Here is a 25,857-nt window from a genome sequence, read left to right as displayed (position 1 = left end):
ACTTAAAATATATGTAAAACAACAAATATGTAAATTAAGGAAGTAAAACAATTGAAATTCATTAAATATAAAATAATCCTTAAAGACGTGTTGGAGATAACCTTTCGTATCAATTTCTCTTTCGTGTCAGAAGAGAATATCCATAAAACCAGTAGTCAATCAACACAAAAAAAACATCAATAATGTTACCGAAAAATTGCCGGGAAAGAAATCGATTTCTATCGATACGAACTCGTCGGCTCACGTGTCGCCACTCCGTATGGAACCTGACAGTGTAAGAGGTGGTTCCTCGGTAGCTTTGACTCTCATTCATCGATGTCCCAGCGAAGACAGTGCGGTACCAACTTGACCCGGCGTACTCACAACACACGAATGACAATAACAAGTGATCAGTGACACATGTGAAGTTCCTTAAATTAATGTGGTGGTGATGATGAACGTTTAATTTTAAAGGGTAACGAAAAGGAGGATGAGCCTCTATTTGGAAATATTGTTGTTATGTTAGCATAATTTAAACAAAAACCTCTCATAATCTGTTTTAACATAATTTAGCACAACGAACACATCGAAAAAATTGGAGTCAGCTTTCATATCACGTGGAAAATATCATAAGCATCTAAATATTATTTAAATATTTTGTTTTCTTAGTTTTTATGACTTTCTAAAAATAATGAATGAAAATGTTAAGTATTATATATATACTATCTTTTTTTAATAGGCAGATATTCGCAATTATTTTTTTAGAGTATACCAAACAAATATTCCCAAACTTTATATATTAGATTATTGTCGTAACTTTTTATGTGTTCAGTAAATTTATGAAATATTGGCTGTGGAATTTGGCATGTTTAATTTAGTTATATATAATCCTGCGAGTATTAATAGAAAAAATCTATAACCAATAGAGGTAAGACTGCCTAGGAAAGAAGTACGGCTTCATATTGTCGCACGTGTTTTCTAAAAATACGAATGAATTTCTTTCATCAGTTTAAAATTCATGCAGATTATTTAACAATTTAATTTCATTATTTTTCCATTATTAGTAATACTAAAAGTAACTACTGTCATTAGAAGATATATTTAATTTCATTTTATGCTAGCTTTGTAAAGTACCATTTTTTTCTTTATTTTTTACATTGTTACTAGTCGTTAGCGACTAGCCTACAATTTGTCTTAAAAATAGCTTAAGTCTAAATATATATTTAGGGGTACTCCCTATGTTAAACTCTGGTGTAATGTTTATGTATTAACACTACTGTTTTTCAATTAAGTGCATCTGTGTTTTGTTTTGGTGTTATCTAGGAGTCGTATTACTTCGATACTGACATGAGAATAGAATCTATCTTCATGTCTTTTGATTTCCTGAGTAACAGTCGGTATCTGAAGGTTTCGGTGTAATCAGTAATCAGTCCTGTAGTATCTGGGTGAACCTATAGTACTTCTCAGGGTATTGTTCTGAATAACTTGTAAAGTATTTATATTATATATTATATACATAATTGAATTCCGGATATACAATATAGGTCCATTGGGTTCATTGGTTGCTTATATAATCGCAATTTATCGTATACTTATAATTGTGTTTTTATTTTTACATATTTCTTCCAGCGACGTTTTGCATCAAGATTCTTTCCGAGATATTTTGTGGTTTTACTATATGGAATTATACTGCAGCAGTATTACGGCTTTCATCCACATTGGGTTTTAAAACTAATTTTTAAAGTTTTCACGACGTTTCAGCAGAATCTCATCGTTAATCTTCAGGTTTTGCTTCCCTTTGCTTTACTTCTCGTTACACGAGCTAACCTGAAACCGGTCACAGAAAATAGATCTACCAACTGAGACTTTTTCCTTTCTATGTATGGTTCTAAAAGTTCTAAATTGATATTCTCTAATTTCGCTGTTTCTCATCTTGACCATCTTTGTCAGCTTCTTATAGTTCTATCGCGAATTTCCACTTCTTGGATTTTGTTCTTCTATTTTTTTTTTCAATAAATTTTTTATATTCCTAAGATTTTTTATTGTTTAATTTCATTCGATGTAAAGGCAACTGAGTTATTGTTTTAGAAGTAACATTTTTACAGGACATAAACATTTTTTAATACTACATTTTTTCATTAATATATCCTATGGACCTCAGATATATTTTCAAAACTTTTTATTTAACACTCAACAAACTTATGAAATTTGTGTATTTTTACTGTATGTATTTTAATATTTCAAATTTTATATATTTTCGAGTCCCTGGTTTCCAATTTTCAGTGGAAACTATTTTTTTTTAATTCTATATATATTCGACCCTATATATTATTATGGTGGGTAATCTTTTTCATTTCGGTTCCACGTTTTATATATAAGCCAATAAAATTTTCTACCGAACGATTTGAAGCAGAATTTTGAATCCAAACATTCATAACACATGAAACAATTTCATATTTTGGGGGAACAGGACATTCAACGTCATCGTTGACGTTATTAACTTAACATTTATGTAAATTCAAAAAACTTGTACATTCATTTAGTGCCAGTCTCCATTAAAGATTATCAAATTACAATTTGGCTTTTGATTAAAAAAATACTTTTAATTCAACACATTTTATTCTTTTTATTTTTTTATTTTTTTGAAGATCATAAAAGATGTTTCACTAAAACTACAATAAAACTGTTGACACGAAGAAATCATATTAATGTACTAACAGTTGTACCATCTGTGTGACCGTGCAGTCATTGAGAATATGCATAATTTTTGTTTCAGAATTCGAAAGTGAGAAATGTAATTATATTTAGTAAAAAATATGTTACATCATAAGAGTACAATAATTCACTTTAATAGCAAATGAAAAAAGGTTCGTTGATGAAATTCTTCAATACAACAGGTGATAACATTATGTACTTACAAAGTTAATTTCACTTTTAAATTAGTGAAATACCTTTAATTGTTATAGTATTGTACTGTTAATGTTATTATTGTACTGTTAATAAAATTGCTATTACTACTACCGTAAAAATTACTTTTGGTGTATAACATTTTCTTGATAATATTTTTAATATATAAACAATTAATGTGAGTACAAGAACGATCTTAATTAACTCTTTAAGTATTGTTAAGGACAACAGGTGATAACATTATGATATTGATATTATTTTACTTTAAAATTAGTTAATACTAAACACCTTTAATTGTTATAATATTGCTTTTCATGACACCTGTTGCTAAAATAACTTTGGTGTTAATATTATTTTGTTCTTAATACTTTTTAATATAACAGGTCAATTAAAAAGTGCCCGCCTACCATAGTAAAACCCATTTTTTTGGCAATATTGTTTTTTTAATTCAACATAATTCTCTTCAAGGGTGATACACTGATTATAATGGCCCCCCAACTTTTCGATATCATTTTGGTAGTACGATTTGTCGTTTGCTTCAAAATAGGCCTCAGTTTCGGCGATCACCTCTTCATTCGAAGAAAATTTCTTCCCAGCAACCATTCTTTTGAGATATGAGAACAGGAAATAGTCGCTGAGAGCCAGATCTGAAGAATACGATGGAGTCCAATTCATGGATTTTTGCCGTCATTTTCACTGACTTGTGAACGGTCCAATAACGCTATGTAATAGTTGCTGTTGATGGTCTTTCCTTTTTCAAGGTCAATGAAAATTATTCCATGCGTATCCCAAAATCCAAACGACATAACTTTGCCAGCCGACTGTTGTGTTTTCCCACGCTTTGGAGCGGGTTCATCGTGTGCAGTCCACTTGGATTACTGTCGATTGAACTTCGGGGTGAAATGATGGAGCTATATTTCATCCATTGTCACATATCGACGCAAAAACACGGGTTTATTACGCTTGTTCATCTTCAAACACTGCTGTGAATCATCAACTCGTCCTTGTTTTTGGTCAAAAGTGTGCTCGCGAGGCACCCACTGAGCTTTCTCATACCCAAATATTTGTGAATGATATGACATACACGTTCAGTTAATATCTTTAGAATGTCTGCTTTCATTCAATTTAAATTTACGGGGATTTAAAATCACTTTGTGGACTTTTTAAATGTTTTCGACGGTAACCACCTCTTTTGGGCATCCACTGCGTTCACCGTCTTCGGTGCTCATTTCATCACGTTTAAATTTAGCATACCAATACTTGATGGTTTATTTTCCTGGGACAGTGTCCGGAAACTCGGCATCAAGCCAAGTTTTTGCTTCAACTGTATGTTTTCCCTTCAAAAAATAATATTTTATCAACACGCGAAATCCCTTTTTTCACAATAACAAAAATTGATTCACTCAAAATGCTACAATTCACAAACTAATGATCCTACAGCTATCAAATTTATACACGCATCTTTTGAGGGTTAGGGCTAACTAAAAAACATATGGATTTAATACCAATAGCGCCATCTATGTGTCAGGCTGAATACTTTTCGAGAATATTACTTTACATGACACCTGTTGCTACAATTCTAATCCCCACTACCGTAAACATTACTTTTGGGCATAATATTTTGTTGATAATCATAAATAATATATGAACAATTTATATGAGTGTAAGAACGATATTAATTAACTCGTTAGGTTGATTAATGTTTGCGGCGAACCTATACAACGACGAACGTTAACAGCCAGTGAAACTATGAAGAATTATCGACGTTGTTTCTTCACGATATATTATCGGTAACGTATTATAAGGAACATTAATGAGATTTTACTGATTTGAATTGAAACGGTCGAAATGGGGTTAGTTCGTACGGCATGAAATCGATGAGCGTGAATCGAGCGTTCGATGGGACCGACTGCATCTTTGAGGCCTCGGTCAGTGGGTTACCTATGCCTGCTGGCTGCTCGTCCGCCTGGTCAGATATCGTCGTGAAGAACGGCGACGGAAGGGGACACTGGTAAAAATTTTGGCACCCGCGAAGATACCGAAACAGCAGGTTCTGAGAGACACACACGTGGGCGTCAGAAGCTGTTTTCGGTTAAGCTCGACGAATGCGGAAATCATTGAAATTAATGGAGATCTTCGGTTATTATATTGGATCCACTAGCGTCGAGATCTTTCTTTATTTCACTGTTCTTCAACGTGTCCATCTTGGTCACCTTCTTATCGTTCTTCTTATCATTTCTTTTTTGATATATTTTAATAACTTAGTTTTTGTTTTTGAAGTAATATTTTTACAAGACATAAATGTTTTTCAGTAGTACATTTTTTCTTTAATATGTCGGATATTAAAAAAAAAATTAACACTCAACAAACTTATGAAATGTATGTATTTCACGACGAATGCGGAAATCATTGAAATTAATGGAGATCTTCAGTTTTTATATTGGATCCACCAGCTGAGATTTATTCCTATCTATGTATTCTTCTAAAAGCTCTAAATCGAGATCTCTCTTTATTTCACTGTTCTTCATCGTGTCCATCTTGGTTACCTATCTCCGACATCTATAAGAAATGTATGTCCTCATGTAATTTGGTCATCCGTATCATATAGTGAAATACTGTTGATTGATAAGTTATTTTTTATTACTCTTAGTGGTTTTACATTCTACTAATAAATATTTTTATGATTACAATTATGTAGATTTTATGTAGAAAATCATTTGAGTAAGTATTCTCCTGTGTAAAATATATTATTCTTATGTATATACATTAATCAATTAGTCAATGACTGAAAATTCTTGTTTATACTGAAAATATTTAGATTGTAATTGATAGCAATGCAATATTATGACTGATATTAACTAACTTTTTATATTCATCATTGATGACCAAAGAATATTATAATTAGTTCTATAGAGTGAACATATTCTTACTTTTTCTTCCGTATTATTGTTAAATAAGTATACAAATAAATTAAATATTAAATATTGCTAAATAAATTTAAATGCTATAGTTCATTGACTATAATACCCAACACTCTCTTTTGGAACCTTTCAATGATGGCTAGATTAGATTTTCTAGCGACTATACGTCAAAATATTATGTCATTCCAACTATTATATTTAATACAAGAATATAAGAAAGAACCTGTAGTTATTTAAATATATCAATGGTAACTGAGAATACTCGGAATTTCAACCAAGTGCTTATTGATAGTCAACAAGTGGCTTAATATAATTTCAACCTGTTTTTTTTCCTTTATTTGGTAAAAATATTTTTATTCATTATGTAAACTCTAACATAAAACAATCAAACGCGGCAATTTAAACGAACACACACGAATTTAACGTTATTTAGTTGTATTAAACGTTGAAAATCGACTTGTTTTCTGTAAATATGTTATTTATTCGGAATAATTTCGATCAGGTTTCCTACCCAGTAACGTGACAGGTAATTGTGATAATGATGTCGTTAAGGCATTATAAGACTTCTATAACGCGCATACTGTGAGTAGACCACTCCCAAGACCTTAACCCCATTGTGAGATTGAAATGAACACAAATAGCTATACCTGATAACTTTTCTATAAACAATTGGCAATGGCTGGACAAAATTAACGGCGTACAAATAGTTTTTTTTTAATGGAATAATACGATTCCAAAGTTAATTGTCCCCGTTTTAAATTGATATAGTTAATTAGTTAAATTCGTACGTCTGTATATGTATAAAACGTTGGTTAAAATAATAGCAAAGCAACCTTGATTGTGTATCGTTTCCGTTTAAATCATTGTTTCATATTTGGTTATTGCTATTTGTTTTTTTTGTATCACAATGTGATTTTCTACATAACAATTCAAATATTTTCTGTATTTTATTGACAAAATTAAGTTAAATCAATGAACTATATATTCTATTTAAGCAAGTACCTGTGGCAGCTGAGTGATCCCCCTTCCCCTATTTTTCTATCCCCAGTAACTGTTGGACGTATGAAAATTACATTTTAGTAAGCTTGCAAGAATAATAAATATAGGGTGTATGTAGTAGGTAGTATAATTGTATGTAGTATAAATTACACTCCAAGTTATTCTATTATTCCCATTAAAAAGGTACCATCACAATATAATAATGATAGTAGTATAGAATGCTAATTACTGGGACAAAATAATTCCCTTTTGGCAACCTTGCCCTGAGCAAAAGGGGGGGTATTCAGCCCCGGAGCCCTATTTCTTCATTGCGAATAAAAGGGGGACGGGCACCACAAAAGGGGGCCCCGGGAGTAGTCGGGTATACTCTTTTAATCTTTCTACGATATACACGAATCTGATATCGAATATGTTCTGAGATGCTGCTAATATAGATCACACGCTTTAGCTATAAATAAACACCTTTCAAATAACACGTTTATTGAATCAATCCTCCGTGTTATTGTTACTTAACAACATTTAATATAAAATATTCAATTAAGTTTATTTTTGGATCATTTTTGGCTTAGCTGTCCTTCTTCATCCATGTCCTTCTATCACCTTCTCCCATGATCATCACTGACAGCTGCACAACCAGATGGAACAATTGAGATTTCTTTATTGATTTTCTGCAAATTACAGAAATCTACCTAAACTAGAAAATAACAAAAAATAATAAAGACAACAACGCTAAAATTTGAAAATAATAATTTGTAAGACTTTACAACAATTTCACTGTCAGAATATGGGAATATTAATAATATTTCTAGTGGATGTAATTTATGATAACGTTTATTAAAACATTCCTGATATTCCCGTTTATAACTTTCTGTGTCAGTCAGTAGTTACTTCGTTTCGTCTTTTTACGTGTTAGACGTCGCATACAAAATATATTTATTAAAATAACTGTTTAATCTGGGCTTCCATTTGTTGTAAATTATAATTTTATCAGTCCAACTATTCTTGGCTCGGCATCCACTTTATCTCACACCTGCCGTTAATGTCCGAGTACCACCATTTTTTCCATCCACCGGGAGAGGCGTGACTCGGTAACAGTTATCCATTCGGCCACAGATCTGATTTTCTTTGGGATTACATTGGTTCATGAGTTTATTTAATTATATACCGCTTCACACTATTGCCCTAAACGATCTCTTCGGATACTGTTATTGCATATTCGGTTACGACCTCCAGGTATTTTAGATGCTTTGAAAGCTTCAGCGCATGGTTTAATAAATATTTTCATGATTTGACTTATTTAAAAAGTGGTAGTTATATATTTGCTTTTGAGTATTTTCAATTATTCTCACAGTATTTGATCTCAATGTTGTAAAAATATATTTTGATGCTCTTAGACAATTATCTCATCTTCAGATGTTCTCAATAAGTTTGTGGAACACCTTCCAAAATAAGAGATTAAGAAATCCTCGAACTGTTCAGAAATGTTTAACGTATTTTTTTTTTAGTTTAAAGTTTTTTTAATTTCATCTTACATTATTTCTTTTATTATTTCCAAATTAATATTGAATTAGACTGTTTAAAATAAAGTTAAATGTAGCACTAATATTAGTGTGCTTTGGTTCAGTTCAATTCTCGGATTTTCTGCGTGTTATCCAGTAGCACTAATGCTTCCACGTTGCCGTGATTTAGTAAACTTATGTTTTGAGGCGAAGTCTTGGATAATTTGGTAGATCAACATGATCTTTAGATCATCGTGCAGTTTTTCATTGGTTATGTAGCGATAAACATTGGTAATTGATCTCAGAACTACAATAATTGGCTTTATTATTGACTGATAAACCTAACGACTAACCATTATGGTTTGTTGATTTGGAGTCTGATTTACACTACTTTTTGCCTAACGTGATATTTCTTAGAGTGAAGAAACAAACTTATAAAAAGAATTACTTTATAACATTTCATCTAGATAATCTCCTACTTACAAAGATCAAGGAAACACTGTTACAATCGATGAATCTAAGTACAAACTTAGTTCAGCGACCAGTTTATTCACTAGTTTTAGTTCCGTTTGACTTCCAGCTCTTAGAATGACGAAACAAATTGTTTTGTGACAAACAATTCTCATCAATCTAACAGAAGAACAAAAGAAGTTAGTTGAATATACAGCTAAAGTCTCAGGAAAATCACTAGAGTGATTGAATCAATAAACGTAGATTTTATATTTATTTTCTGATTTTATAAAAAACAAAAATCAGGAGGAATTCTTTCATGTCTGTTTTATTTTCAGAAACTTGTTCATTCATGTCATCGTAAAATGCTGGTGAAACAGAGAACGTGAATATGTTAATACTTCACTAGTGGCTTCTATTAATGAGCTTTGAAGCTATACTCGAATATATTTCAATATATTTTTTTTAATATACATTCTAAGCCTGTTTGATATCAGAAATATGTCAAACAACAACAAAAATCAATGTTTGTTATATTTCGTATGTAGTAGCAAAACAAATTGATTAAAAGAATAAAAATCGTAATCTTTTTAGCATCTTTACAACATCTTGTATAAAATGATGAATGCATGAGAAACTAGAATTACTGTAGATATAACGGTGTTATTAGTTAACGATATTGTCATATGCCATATTTTATATCAACAATCCTACACGAATATCAACACGTTTGAATCTTTATATGGATGTGTCAGTATAATTATTTACATTTTTCTCGCCCTCAACAGCTTCGCTCAAAATCAAACAAAAATATAACTTTCTATCCAAATATTTATCGTAATATGCTAATAATGCATCTGTTTTTAATTTTTATCGGCTATAAATAGCAGGACCGTATCTTTATGTTTTGTTAATTAGTTTTTTTTTATAATTACAACTTGGATATGTTTAGTACAATCTCAATTTACAAATTAATCTATTACTACTGTTTTGTTGTACTTGAATTCATTCACAAGCTAGACGAGTATGGGATTAATACATCAGTATTTATTTCCCAAATTATAATAAAACTAAACTACTTAAGTTAAAGTTAAGAATAACATATATACACTACACAAGTTCTTGTGGTTTGGTTCGCTTCGATCTGCTGATTGCCTGCGTGTTGTCCAGTAGCTATATTGTTCTACGTTGCTCTGATTTAGCAACCTTATTTCATATTTTAAAGCGAAATCTTGGATCACTTCGTAAATTCTTGTTTTAGTGCGACCCCATATTTGTTCCCCATAGATCCAAATTGACTGGTAAATTAATCTCTTCGACTTTATATAAGTTGAGAGTGATGTGTTGTGTTGAAATCTTCCATCTAACTAGTAAGGTTGTTTGATTTTGAGTCTGATCAGCTCTGCGTTTGTCTAACATGATGTTTCCAATTTAACCTACTATCGAGATGGATGCCAATGTATTTAGCTGATTCTGCTTGAGAAATCGAGCATCCGTCGTCGTGAATAGTGATATACCTATGTTTTTGACATTTAACCGCAACGTAAAATTAACATAGACATATTTGGAGCTATTAAGCTGTATTTTCTAGTCTCTAGTCCATTTCTCGATCTTTTTTATTGCCACTTGTACTTTTTCTACAGCCTTAGGAAGAGATATATATTTTGGAATGATAAGTGTGTCGTCAGCAAATGTTCCAAGTATTGTGTATTTTATTGTTGGAATTGTTATTTAATGACCGTGAATTAATTTTAAAGGTAAATATTCTAAGAGCCTGCGAAAGTTAAATCATCGTAAGCCAATATATTCAGCTTTAATATATATCCGCAATGAGGGGCATCACCAAGAACTTATTCAATAACTCAGTAATATATAAGCCAAAATAGAAATGTTTATCTAATTAGTGTTATATGAATTGTATTGCATAACATTAAAATGTTAATTTTTAATCTCTGTTGGCTACTTTTACTTGATCAAATGCTTCCGATGATTTCATTTTTGCATTTGGCTTAATACTATTACCAAATCTTCGTTTCATTTTAGCATAATGACCTAAAAACGTATATATTTTTGCATTTTATATCGAATAAATCTGACGGTTTACTTCGTACGATTTTATCTTTTAATGTGCGTGTTTTTTTGGGACGAACACAATTAAAAATATTAAAATCGGTTCACTCAGACGGTTAATGCGATTTTATCAGTGCATAAACCTTTCTAGTTTATATTACATATTCTTATATTCTTTTCATTAAAAAAAGTTTTGTTGAATGATGTATCTTTGATGATATTGTTAATAAAATCTGTTTCTTCCACCGTGATTAAAAATTGATTTGGTATAATTAGGATTAAAACTCATAATCTGTTTGTATAATCTGTTGTAACTCATAATCTGTTTCTGTTCACATAATCGTGTTCGTATTCTACAAGGAATTTAAAACTGATGTTGAAACAACTGTATTTGTTTGCAAAGAATATTTTGTAATTAGTTTTAGCTACATTAATGAATAAATGATTAATAAAATTAATATATTTTTTATGTTTTATAAAGTTTCTCCATATATGATCAGTATTGTATATGATAATAAATAAGCGTTTTCATCTGAAAAATACCGATTAGCATTGCAGTACCATTATTTCACCGTTATATAATTTTAATTTTACGAATATCGAAGCGTTGTAAAAGTTCTAAATTTATACGTATTGTATGACCATAAATGTCTTGGTCATTTGGCGATTTCTACACCTTTATTTGGTTTACTTTCACATATCTGAACTAATAATCCTTAAATAAATATAAAACAGAAATATTTAATGCATATTAGTCCATTATTTCGACTGATACTCGTAAATTAAACGTTGGACTTTATTAATTGATATATTAGACAGCCGTACATTCTTCGACGAATGATTTAACGTTCAGTTGTTAGGAAAATATTAATTTTGACACACTTACGTCTACTAGAATAGGCCTGTAATTAATGTTATATCAAATAAAATTATGCTTTCAATGGCCGGATAATTATTTTTAAAATACTGGCTCCGCGTTTACGATAACATCTTGTTAGGTTCGTTGTTATGATGATATACTTTCGTAATTGTTAAATTTGCATTGCAAGATCATTATAGCCAATTAAACGTCTGTCATTACACGTGAGATATAAAAAGCGAATATTTTTACGAACTATTGTCTTGAATATGTCCATACCATTTGAGTATCTTATTATCGATTATTTAAAACAATTCTTATGATAACTTTCATATTTTATGTTTGACTTCATATTAACAAGAAAATGTTAGAATTAGAGTTTACTATATTGTAATTGAGGGTTAATAATCGAAAATTTTTCTTTCGAAATTTTCTTAGATGATATTAGGCGCTTGCATGTATTTTGATCAGTGATGTTCAACCAACTCTTAAAATTAATGATTTTGACATTTATCTAGAGAAAATTACCATTACTCCATAAACAAAAGTCCGTTTAGTACTATCGAGCCGTTCGGTGTAGTGTTAAAGTCTCTAATCATGGAACTCTCAAATTTACATGTTCGACATTAACTGTTTTTGTTGTTTAATTATAAGAAAAACATTTAAATTGAAATCTAGCTCAAACAGTTACATAACTTTCGGATAGTTTAGAAGTTGATGAATAAACCGTTTCTGGATGTTTACATCGGATTTGAAGGAACCAAAGGAGGCAATATTTTCATACGAATTGTCAATCAATATACAATTTCGAGTCGTTACAACATTGTGGCCTCATTGCTTGCGAATCATCAAAAGAAGAGTTTTAGGTTAACTTTTGTTGTCTTATGTTATGTTGTTACACTATTTAAATCGTATGTTTCCTAACAATGTATATAGGGATGTTCTGCTTTCCTCAAATAGCTGCATATCTTTAAATTTTCTATGGATACATTCCAAACTAACATTTTCCTTTGAAATAATTGTATTAAATTATATTTATATTGAAAAAACTGCTCACTGTTTTTATACATTTAATTGTTTATCTCTAATAGAGCGAATGTCAAGGTAGTCTTGATTCGTCACCAGCTTCGTATGAGGATGGTTTTATTTTAGTGAGATATCTTAGTTACAGTGCCCATAATAATATTCTTTGCTGCTCTACCACGCTAAAAATGTTTCCAATAAAAACCACAGCAGCGTACCTCGCTACTTACCTCTCTAACCCACTTTACTGACAACAAGGAGTCTCCGATATCTCCTTCTTGTTCGACGAAACTGGTTAGAGACGCAATCTGTTTCTGACACTGACTATATAATGGCTTGGGCATTTTCACTCAGAGTAATAATAAGCAGCGATTTGAAATCTGTCAAAACAGGCAAAACGCTAAAACAACGTTTGCCGGTTTATAATCTGTAATTAATATTACTAATGTTTTGAAGAATTTTGCAGGCATTTGGCAATCGGACGAATTTTGTAGCCGGAATCAGTTACATGTTCTGTATCTGACAACGATTAGATGTTGTGTTAACTCTTTGTATTTTAAATTATGATCATCAACTATATATACAAATTAAAGCAAATTTTTGATATCTAATATTTGCCAAGCTTTAAAAACATTAATAGATATTTATATGTATTTACACTGTTGTTTATAATTGTTATTTACATATAACATCTTATATATAATCATAATTATTTATATTAAATTGATCAACCAAAAGAGCTACCAGCACCATTGTACATGAAATTAGTGAAAATGTCCAAATATAATCAACTATGATCCCCACTGCAATTTTGTTACTACTCTTGATAGACAAACCCCATTAATAAATTGGCTACTTCCAGCTTCTGATTAACGTATTGTATATTAACTAACCTAAAACGAATGGATGGTTAATTGCAACCAAATATGTATAAAAATAATAATTACCTTTAGTATTACTTCTAGTACAATTCTATAGTATTTCTTTCATACCCTTTACATTTTTTTTGTTTGAATAACAAGAATAATTTTCTTCCTTAATTATTGTAAAATGGTAGTCTGGGCTGTGATTTTGACATATGTTGATTCCTGTCTGATGTTAGAAATATTTCGTTATACATTTGGCAATTAACACCCGAAATGGTTTTCTAAATAATGTAAACTATAATTAACTCCAAATACAAAGGAAAGTAAATGTTTGAAAGTCGATATTATATTAGTAGATATTCATGTAATTATTTACACTGTCAAAACAAAACAAGAATGAGGAACAAACAAAACGTTCTATTTTCGCGTCCATAACTCAGTCAGGACGGTGAAAACGTAATCAGTATCACGATTGACATGTTGTTAGGTTTCGAACAAACCCCCGTTGTCGGATATTCGAGCGTTTCGCGATCTCTCCGATAAATCAAGAGATAGAGAAAAGAAAAAAAAACGGATTGGCGAAGGCGAGAAAAAGAGAAACGGAGAAGCAAAATTGAATTTTCCTCGGTATTTGAGCGGCTGCCGCCACGTCCAGACGAGTAAAATGAAACGTCGACCACTCTCGACGGCACTATGTCTTTGACGGATCGTGTTTCGTTTCCGCGAACCACCGGACAAGAGTATTACGGTAAATTATGCAAATTTCGATATTTTCCATTGCAGCGGCGGGCTTGTGACGTTATCTTTGCGCTTTTCTTGATGTTACGAGCTAATTAAACGCGATATAATCTAGTTTCTTAATGGCTTTAGGAGTGTTTTTATTTGGTCGTGGAAAATTCTGTGTAAAATCGAGTATATCATCGTTTTTCTTATCATACTTCCTCTTTTATAACTAGCTTGTACTCGTGGAGAACGCCTCTTTCTTAACTGTTGTGACAATGACGATTTGATGCTCCTGTCAACAACTTCTTGATGATGATTGACGCAACTTCATATTGAAGCCTCACTGTCAGTTCTTACCTTTCAGTATATGTCATTTGACGCCTGAATTTATACCGAGTAAATAACATTAGCGAGAAGTTTTTTTTTCCTTCAATTTGAAGAAAAAGGTTTTCAATCGAATGCTGTTTGGAGCTTATTGCAACCATAGTCCATCGAATTCAACATGAGAATACTGGTTTCAACCTCTTGAGAGTGGCGATTTTGGCACCAAGGATACAGGCAATCAAGCTACATCGAAATATGCTACTTCTACGGCAAAATCGGAAATATTTTTGCATCGTATAGTTACTGTGGATAAATGTGCGATATTCTAATGCGAAAAAAATCTCAGCTGAAAAGCAAAGTCGAAGATTCATAGCTCCATTAGCTTAAGTTAGCTTATTGCAACATTATAGTTCTACTAGATAGATGTATACGCACATATATTATTTTTATACGTCTTATTATACTTTCCTGTGTAATAGAATACTTTAAATACATATCCAGTATTTCTGACTTTTTAAATTTAGTTCGTATCTCGTAAAATGAAATTATCATAAGTCTGACCAATTAGTCATCTTTAATATATTTTGATGATGATTAATTAGTTATTTTAATGGATCTACTATTTCTTAAGGATTTTATCTATTAAAGGCTCGGTAGGGAGAAAAATATCGAATCCGATTTTTAATATATATTTCGAAAAAATTTTTTACATTTAAAATCAAGTACCAAAATTCAATTTTTATTGAAATTTATTAAATGGTGTATGGATGGCTCTGTATAAAGGTAGCTAAATGTACAAAAGCATAAAAAATATAGAAATTATGGAAGTTTGCACAAAGCTAAATGCATCCTAGTGTTGTTGAAAAAATATCGATATATCTATAAAATCGATTCAAACATATTTATTTTTTCGGAGTATAGAAATTGTTTACTACTCAACAATGTTTTTTCAACTAATCGATATATTTTCCAGACTAAGGACCTTTTTTTGGTCATCGAGGTACTACATTTATAATATAATTTTTGTGATATAACGGTATATGGATAAATCGATATGTTTTATTCTATATAATCTATATAGAATCTATGTCTTCTATACCACCTGTCATTGACCCGCCCTCATTTGTGTCTAACAAAATTTTATCAAATAACTAATCAATTTCAAAATGTATCCCCTTAGTGGTTCAACAATCTGCCCAATAGAAAATAAGTATTTCCTATTATAACTATTAAGTGATTACTTTTTTATTAATCTCTTAGAACTTTAATAATCTGCCAATCAAGTAATTTTTTTAATTTCCGTTATATAACATAACTATACTGACATGTAGAATATCGCTTCAGTAAGTGATCAGCTGTACAACTTATAATCTAATTCTTATTCTAGAGACTATTCTAGCGTACTGTAAAGTATATCCTAACTTATTCTAAAGACTATTCTAACTTATTCTAGAGATTAGTATATCTCACTCTATGTGTCTATTTATCAATTCGTTTGATAGTATGCGTTTAATCCTACGCATTTAACTGTTTGGCGAGTGCATTGGGATGCACTAACACTCTTTCAGAGTCCTTTGCACTAATATTTTGAAATACACTCGTCGACGATGACTCGCAACACTTTATTCTGGAACATCTGAAGAATATGCTAGCAGTACCCCACAGTTCAATGCCATAGGTCCAAATGGGCCTAAGTATTGACTTATACACCAGAACCTTGTTATCTAAGGATAACTTAGATTTCAGTGGTTCCTAGTGTAAAATATTTTGTACTAAATCTCGACGTAAATATGAAAATAAATTAATTTTATAGAGCCTTTAAATTCGATTTCATTAGATAAATACAACAGTTTGGTGATGACTGTCACCGTCAAAATTATGCTTACAAAACATAACAACAATATTTCAGGTGTAGTCTTTGTGTGCCTTAAAAAATGTCTAACGATGACATACTGGCTGTGCCCGATTTTTCTGAACTGGATCGCGACTCCACCTACGAACAAGCGGCCGTGCTAGAACATGACTTTCAATCGTCTTTCCTCGGTCAGTGGCTCAGTACGTTCCACCGACGATCGACAGTATTCTGGATACATTTTCCTGATGATTTTCGGACAAATGCGATGGAAAGGACACATCCTCATCGAGCGCATTCGCTCTATTCCAGTTCCGATACCGATTCGCCTGAGACATCCGCCTCGAACTCCCTGACTTCCAGCGTGAACTCTGACGAGGATCTCGACAGGATTGAGGATGTCTTCGTTCCGTGCAGGAGCATCGCTCACCGGGAGAGCGATCTCTTGATGGCGCTCACTGAAAACTGTTCTTTAGGACCAGTTTGCTACTTTTGCAGGTAAAGATGATATATGTGGGAATGGTTAAGGTGATAGTAAGAATTATAAGCAATACACACTATCAAATACGAAAATAAAAGTATTTTATACGCAGAAAATTTAAAGCTTTATTCACGTGATATTAACGCATGATCTAGGCACTAGGTTTGTTGAAGTTTTTAACCTGCGATTTTGGTTTCCAAATGTATTAACTACCTTTCTTAACAAATTTTGAATTTTATTAATTAACTTAACGGAATATACATTATGCAAGACGAATAGCTTCTTATTTACATATTAGTTTATTCTTATCGCGCTTCTTACTGTTGACTTAACCTAACTTCTTCATATTAGCATTTCAAACCTTATACCTAAACATACCAAGCATACCACATCTTTTTCCAAACCAAAAAAATATATTAGGCCTATGTATTTTAAAGTATTTTTTTAATTTGAAAGTTTATTGTGAAAAATCGGTACAACGTATTTTATTCAAAGTGTTATCTATCAATAGCTGCTTACTTTTTCCCATCTCTCAGGAAATTTACGGATTCCATCTTGAAAGAACGATGTATCTTTTGAGGCTATTCTTGAATCCATTTTTTAGTATCTTGATAAAAAGTGAACCGCTGTTTTGACTGATATAACATGACTGATATGTCGCAACAAATTCAGGCATTTTCAACGCAATGAAAAAAAAATGCCCACACTTTAACGAAATGACACATATTAAAAAGTGAAGCCTGTCACCTGTAAGACCTCTGAGACATATAAGGCGTCAACATGAAGTTGTTTACAAATGTACCCAATGCGATTTCATACACAATAATACCATGTGCTGTAAATTCTTTAAAATTAATTTATAGGTCTGATGGAAATACAGCAAATCTGCCCCTAAATTCACCAATAATAGCAATGAATCTTTAATATCTAACTAATATCTAAATGTGTAACAAAAATACTCCTGAATTTCCGCACTTCTAGTATTTTCCTATATTTTTTATAAATTTATAATTATGGTTCAATATGATGGATGATGATATAATGAATAATTTCGTAGATTTTTCAAAGTATTTGGAAGACACTGAAGCGTTTGAATATCACAACTTTTTCTTGAACAGTTTTGTGAATTACATCCATAAAATCTGTAGAATTTGCTTATATTTTATAATTAGTTGTCAATTACAATTTCTCACAATATAGACTTTTTTAAATAATATTAGTGTTTTTAATCTTCTTGAAGAACTTATCTGTTTTTTTTATTGGATTTTTTTAATGAGTCAACACGTTTGTTATGTTCAATTGTTCTTATTTTCATTCCTCGATTCACTGCGGTTCCATGTATACTGATATTTTTTTGGCATTAAGAAATCATTTATTGAGAAAAACTGGGTGAGAAAAATTGAAAAATCTGAGCTTGGGATTGTTTTAGTAGATACAATCTTTATCGTCAGCTGTAATATACTACAGAAAACTCTTCTTGAAAACGCGATAATGTAACGTTTCGAATTTGAATTCTCGCGTGGTAGCCACTTCCCTTATTCTTGAATCTTTTCGAGTTTTTAGATTCAGCTGAATTTACATCAATCTTGTACATCAATCTTCAAACTTGTTTGGAGCTCCAGCTCTTTTTTTCTTTTTCTACTATTATTTGTCTGTTAGGTTATCAGTTTTCAATTGATAACTTCAATGATCACAGATTATTAACGGTTGAAGAACAATAAATATTATACCAAAATGTAAGCATGAATTAATAACATAAAAAACAGAACATGAATGAATTATATCATATCACATTTTAAGAAACAAAAACGCAAAACAGAATTAACATTTATTTTGCTAACAAATGAAAAGTTATGAAGGCATTGAAAATAATATATAATGGAAACAAACAAAATAATTACACAATATATTTCATATATAAATACAAAATATTATGTAATATTAATAAAAAATCACACGACTTGCAGGTATTATGATAACTCTAAAGGTAAATTGGAAATATAAAGACACGTATCGGTTACAGAGGCCGAGAGAACTGTCATTCGGCCACCAAATTGAAAATAATATGGAATATACCGTTAGGCAGATGTCTAAAGTTACGTTTCAGCATATGTTTTCTAATTACATGAAACAAAGCCGATGTGGAACGTATATTGTATCGTTGAGATACAGTAAACGAGCTGATGCATATACTACAAGTTCTATTTGAATAGCTCTGATAGATTTTGTTTATAGAAACAGGTATCGTATATTGAATAGTTGGAACTAAATTATTCCTGATAAAGTGGTAGATCATTAAATAGTTATATTCACATAGATAAACTGTTTAAATCATTTTTGGTGATAGTAGAACGATTCTTGACCATCTTTCTAGGCCAGTGTTACTATAATACTATAACAGCGTCATTGATTCATTAAAAAATAAAGGTAATGTTTTTTCTAATGGATATATTTACATATATTAAAATATATTAAATTTCTCAGGTCTTTTCTTTCTAATAACACGGACAGATGTTATTGTTATCTAGCACATATGCATATTTACATAGATTTTTAATACTGATGGTTTTAAAATTTCAATTTTTTACAACACTCATGAGAAAGATCACTTTTTATAAGGAATGTGAGTAGTGAAACCTATTAGCTGGAAGAGTTGATGACAATTCTTAACAATAGTTGTATCAAAATTATTGTTTGTAATATTACGGATATTTTATGAAATTAATTATACTCATTAATAATATAGATATTTATAATATTTTCTATTTTTAATGACAAATGACATTAAATATATTAGTATTTAATAGGCTCTTCTTGAAACCTGAATGAATAGTTTTGTATTTCGATTTATATATATATATATATATATATATATATATATATATATATATATATATATATATATATATATATGTATGTATCTTTTTTACCAACGACGGTTTATTTGGGACTGGACCTATGGTTTAACGTGGGCCACGGTCATCGACAATAAATCTACCAACTGGCGATTGACCAACTTAGAGAATATCCCAGAAGGCATCCGGTCTTACCCAGCCTGGTTACTGGCGTGACTGGGATCATTTTCCTTGTCGAATTTTGCACTCTTGCCTAGGACAATCACAAATATTACACAATCACAAACATAAATTTACGACCATGCCCCAGCAGGATTCGAACCCGCGACTATCGCAATAGTAGGAGGGCCGTCCTGTCGCCTTTACCACGGTGCCAACCAGCCGGCGGAAATAAATGTAATAATAAGTATAGGCAATAAATAATCTATTTGTACGTTGTGGATTTAAATATTGACTAAACACTGTTAAATACAAAATGTACTTAACACCTCTCTAATCCATCAAGACAAACAACACTTAATTATTCCTAACTGCAATAATTTGTTCAGGATACTCCACACAGTTTACTGAATTAAAAAATACAAGTATTTGCTGGTATAAAATGTATGTTCTTATGTTAAGCCTTATACATAATATTGGAATCAAATTTTCCTTCATTCACTAGTAAATTAAAATTTCTCCAAGCTTTATGATCATTTATCGCTAGTGTTGAATTGGCTCGAGTGTTCCTCAAACAAATCTGATATTAAAAACATGTTATGTTGCTTTAGTTCAATTTCCCGTTTAACTAACATACATAGATTGACTTCTGCTGATGCCAAACTTGTGTTCATTTTTTCGTTTCTGAATAGCAATGTAAAAGAATCTGTCAATGAAGACATGTTATATATTTAAAACGAATTATATACAGTTACCATGATGAGGGACGTACTGATAATCGTTGTAATAACTAAACAAAAACCTTATTTAACCTATATACTACACGTATTTTATATTGTACTATATACACACAATTTAGCTTAATACCTACCTACACCCACTTATCTATTTGTAATATTATTTTAACTACTACCAACTGATCATTTGGTCGGTAAAGTCGGTACCGAGCCCAAAACAATACAAAAGTAAAAATATAATTTTGTGATATATACACGAAATTAAATTACGAACAAAACAAATCTAATTTGTTGCTCGTACCGACTTCAAAGTGATTATATAACTTCAAAGTGTTTATAATAGATAAATAGGTTTAGCTAGGTATAAAGCTAACTTGTCTGTATATAGTAGAATATAAAATATGTGTAGTAGATACGTTAAATAAGGTTTTTGTTTATTTTTATTTAGTTATTACAACGATTATAATGTACATATTTTATTTTAAATCGTTTTTTCTTGTGACAAAAATCTAAGTTTGATAATTTTTTACCTTTTAGTAAGTTCCTTATTTATTTTTTGAAGTCGGTTAATCTTTTTGTTATAAATATTTTATAAATAATAAGAACAGATGAGAATATGATACTTTTCTGTATCAATCGATGGTATATTTCTCTATTATCCATTTCTGTTGCAGAAACAAAAATGAGAACTATATTGTATTTTTTTAGCTAGCAAATTAAAACGATTATATACGCATGTAGGTTTGAAACAGCGTAGCCTCACAGTTGGACGTCGTCATGACGACGTCTCCCGCTGCTTCAAACAAACCCAACCACCGATAATGAAAAGTGTTATTCATCTTCATTAGCAAGGAGCACCTGCTTAGCGTATAAAATATGCGTTTAGTTCTTGTTGTCCGCCAAGACAATACCTCCACCATATGTTCGATGAGGCCGTTCGAGCTCTTGTTTTAGTTCGGACTTCAATCACGAGAATTATGTCGCTTAATAAGCGCTACTATTAGCGTGTAGTGAAGCGGCAAGGGTCTCGCAGTTTCAGATTTTCCAATAAAATCGTGCGGTTTGTTATTGAATGCGATCTGGGTCAAACATTTCCAATTATAAATAAGAACATCGGTTAATGAGACGTAGTCGTAGCTCTCTCGAGATTTATATAATAAAATGAAATTGGATTCTTGTAGATAGGCGTTGCTGCAATTTTATATGTAACTGTAGGATCTTATACCGCTAAGTCGAATTACTTCTTTGGAAATATACATCGATGATATTACATGATATCAATCGGGAATACGTGAAAAGAGAAAGATTCGAAAGAATGTTGATATCTAGAGTGTTTCTCTGTTACTCTTCATGAGCTGCGTGATATGCTTCATAAGTTGCGTATTTACATTTCAGCGGAATGAGACAGAATAAGCAGTAATGTAAAAGTATCTGAAGACTTAACAAAAGATGTAGCAGAGAGATATTCAAAAAATTAATTTTAGTTACTTATCTGTCAATCTTCATAAGATGCGTGAATTAATTCTGACGCCTTGTAAATTCGGAACCTTTGGCTGGCAGAAGGACAATCTTCAAAATAGGTGTTTTTGTGATACTTAGTTGTATATACTCTTGAACATAAGAAAATGTAACGAAAAGTTTATGAAGGCCTAACATTGAAAAATATTTAGTGGAGAAAATGTGCACATTTATTATTACCCTTAGTGGTTCAATGTCATTACTAAAGGTACGGGATAGAAGCCTATCGGGACCAATCACCATTCGAATGGACAGTAGAATGTCCATATGGTGGGCTGGGCACGCAAACACACGAAATAAGGACATAATGCAAATCAAATAAACCTTGCTAGATTTGCAGAAAAGCGGTAGTGAAATATCGCTAAAATGGTGCCGGAAAATGACAACGAAGGAAATGATAACCGCAGACAGACTCGCGAGAGAAGCCACTGCAAACGAAGGAATAGGACTGAAAAACCACGGATGGATCAGCACCAGAACCACCAATATAATCAAGGAAGGAGAAGTAAAAAGAAGATGGCAAATGCATTGGAAGCAATCCATTAAAGGAAGAACCCTCTACAAATACTGCCAACAAGTGGGGAGAGAAAATATAGGACTGAGCAGAAAGGCTGTGCAACTGATGACAGGACACGGAAATATGCACGCCTACCTGCACAGATTTAAATTAAAAGAGACCGACAGACTCTGCGAGTATCGCACAGGTACAGAAGACACGACGCATATAATGGAGACATGCGAAATTGGGAAAAGGGTAGAGGCCCGAAACAGGCATCGGACAGCCGACGGGAACCACCAGTTAAGGAACGCAGAGGGAATAGTAAATAAGGAAACCTTCACAGAGATCAACGCGTGGTCTGACACGGTGATCGATTATGAGGAAAAATCCATGAACCGTTTCCGAGACTTACGTAGGAAAGACCAGCTCAGAGCTTTTACAAGCACCAGAGCCATAGACAAATGGTCTACATTTCAAATGTGTCATTACTACAAGTAATATCCAAATATCCATTATATCCAAAAATTAAAAAAAAACTCTTAAAAAGGTTATAACTAATCTTAGATAGATAACAAGTAATATAGACACTATTGAAAGAGCTTACGAAGAGAAAGAAGTTTGCTCAGCTATATTATTGGGTATAGCGCAAGCTTTTGATAAAGTCTGACATAAAGGGCTCATGTATAATGTCCATAAAATGTTACCGAAGCAATACGTTGAACTCTTAAACTCCTATATCTCAGCCAGAATGTTTGGATTTGAACAAGGAGAAAGTTACTTAACAGGGAAAGAAACAAAAGCAGGTACACCGCAAGGCAGTATTTGAGTCCTTTACCTACTCTATACATGTGATATACCACAAATAGAAAATGTTACCATAGCTACATTCGCTGATGAGGCTATGATACTTAGTATAGCGAATAATTAGCGAATTATAGCGAATTAATTGCGAAGAAATAACCAGGAAACTGCAACACGAGAGCAATAATATAAGTAAGCGGAGTCAGTCATGGAGAATTGAACTTAACAAGAGTAAAGAACATATCGATTTGAACTACAACAAAACTGTTCACATACCAATGAATATGAAATAATATCAACATAATACAGGTATTGCAGAATAAAGTGCTGGGAATATTGTGGATGCACCTATCTGGGTGAACAATCTACTTATACCGTGACCTTCGGATTTCAACTCTTAGATTCCATTGAGTAGAAGACCATTAAAAGATTCCCAATAAGACATGAGAAAGACTCCGCTCCAATGTTAATACCGAAGTGCTGCAACTATTGGATAATATTGAGCTAAGACGCAGACTCAAAAGAATTAAACCTGGAGCTGGATGACAAATCTAGGCAATATTTGTTTGTTTTCTTTTTTCGTCAGCTTGTCAGCTTCTATATGGTATTACATTAGTGATTATCTTTGACTTTTCTAACAACAAACTAATAACACCAGAAACATTTTTTACAAAATTTTAAGGATCTGGAATATATTATATTTAGCATCTTTATATTCTTTTGAAGATTTTGATCATGAAATATTTATAACCATACTTCAACATGTATTGTAAAAATATAATACTCAAAATTTATATGTTACCATAGTTATTATAGAAATCATGTTTGTTTGTAATAAATATTCTAATATATAGGCTTAACTCAAAATGTTAACTTAATTATTTATAGATATATTTGAGATGTAACATCTCAAATCTTACTTGTTAATACATTTGTTATAGGAGAAACTATTTTAACAAACTTTTACTTTACTTTTGGGCTTCGTTTTATTTGTTAGACTACCTCTGTAAGTACTGTAATAAGCACTAAGTCTGTAGGCTCTGTAGTTTCCATACAAATATAATTACCTAATTGATACAAATAATTACTGAAAGTTGCACCATATTTTTTTTACCAGTCTTATTTCCAGTGTCTAAACTGAATGCTAATGTAATCTATTTCACGATGCAAATATTTCTAACTACAAACTAATTAGCCTAGATATATATGAAAATTAAAAACTATAAAACTCTTTTTGTATCTATAATCAACAATTAGCTTATCGATTACTAAACGAAATACATTTTCTTGCATAGAATATAAGGCATATGGTTCAAGAATGTCCTCAATTGTTATTATAACGGCAATTTATCTGATTGCCTTTTACAAACGTTAAATAATATGTTTTATTCATATTTACGTCTAGTTGCATTTATAATATCCTGCAAAGCCTATCAATATAACAAAAATCATTGGAATATAGTCTTATTCTTGATTTAATTTTAATTCTATAAAAAAATTGCCTAGACAATAAATTGTAGGTATTATGTTAGTATATTATTTTGTGATGTTTATAATTTTAATTATTAAAACACATCTTAGGTCGTGAATTATTTAATTTTTTATAGTATTACCATAGAGTCAAAGAACTGAAAATAAGCTAACAGTTTGCTGACTCAGTTCAACAGGTATTATAACATTAAGGAACCGTATGAATTGGTTTTACCTATCTATGGTCATATTATCATTATCAAACAGCAAAAGTTTAAAACTTTACTTAGAGAAATTTGCATTTTATTAAAGACTTTGTCCAGCAGGTCGATTCGAGCTTCGTTTCTGAGGTCTCATCGATTGTTTATGTATACATTTATACATTAAAAAATAAGAATTGATTGACTCCTGGCTTATTTATTTTTGAAATTATCTGTCTGTTTCTTTTTTTCACAAAACAAGTCTTTATACCACTACAATAACACGAATTACAATGGACATTTCATTAAGTTCAATAGGACCATAACAGGAAAGTGTCGTTCGAGAACACGTCCATTATTGGACAATAATTAATTCTTATTCTAGGAGCATTCATTATTTTTTATTGTTTATAATAATATAATCTATTATCTATATGGCGAAATATTCGATATGTTTCCGTTTAATATATTCCAGAGTTGCGGGTTGCATATTAATTGAAGATAGGTGTGCGTAGAAAATAATTTCACTTTTTATTTATGGTACGCAGAACTGGACAATGCCTTTTTTAAATTATCTAATTCCGATTCAACATAGATATGATTTATGAAACCTTTTCACTGTTTAAAATAAGAAAAAATTGTTGAATGGTAATATGAAGCGATCT

General features: G+C 31.3%; 2 protein-coding genes across 8 annotated transcripts in view; both read left to right on the top strand.

Moving 5' to 3' along the window:
• Fhos (Formin homology 2 domain containing) overlaps positions 1 to 25,857 on the top strand; it is a 142,185-nt gene that overhangs the window by 92,851 nt on the left and 23,477 nt on the right. The window lies entirely within an intron of this gene.
• Positions 323 to 17,005, top strand: LOC143198530 (uncharacterized). Its single transcript, XM_076407813.1, has 2 exons — positions 323 to 454; positions 16,530 to 17,005. The coding sequence occupies exon 2, from the start codon at positions 16,555 to 16,557 to the stop codon at positions 16,972 to 16,974; it is 420 nt and encodes a 139-aa protein (XP_076263928.1). The 5' UTR covers positions 323 to 454; positions 16,530 to 16,554; the 3' UTR covers positions 16,975 to 17,005.

The sequence above is a fragment of the Rhynchophorus ferrugineus genome, unplaced genomic scaffold (assembly GCF_030347505.1).
Source record: "Rhynchophorus ferrugineus isolate W39M unplaced genomic scaffold, kcgeb_rfMv2 rfM6, whole genome shotgun sequence".
Classification (NCBI taxonomy): domain Eukaryota; kingdom Metazoa; phylum Arthropoda; class Insecta; order Coleoptera; family Curculionidae; genus Rhynchophorus; species Rhynchophorus ferrugineus.
The sequence above is the reverse complement of the archived record's forward strand: the minus strand, read 5'-3'. Positions and strand labels throughout refer to the sequence as shown.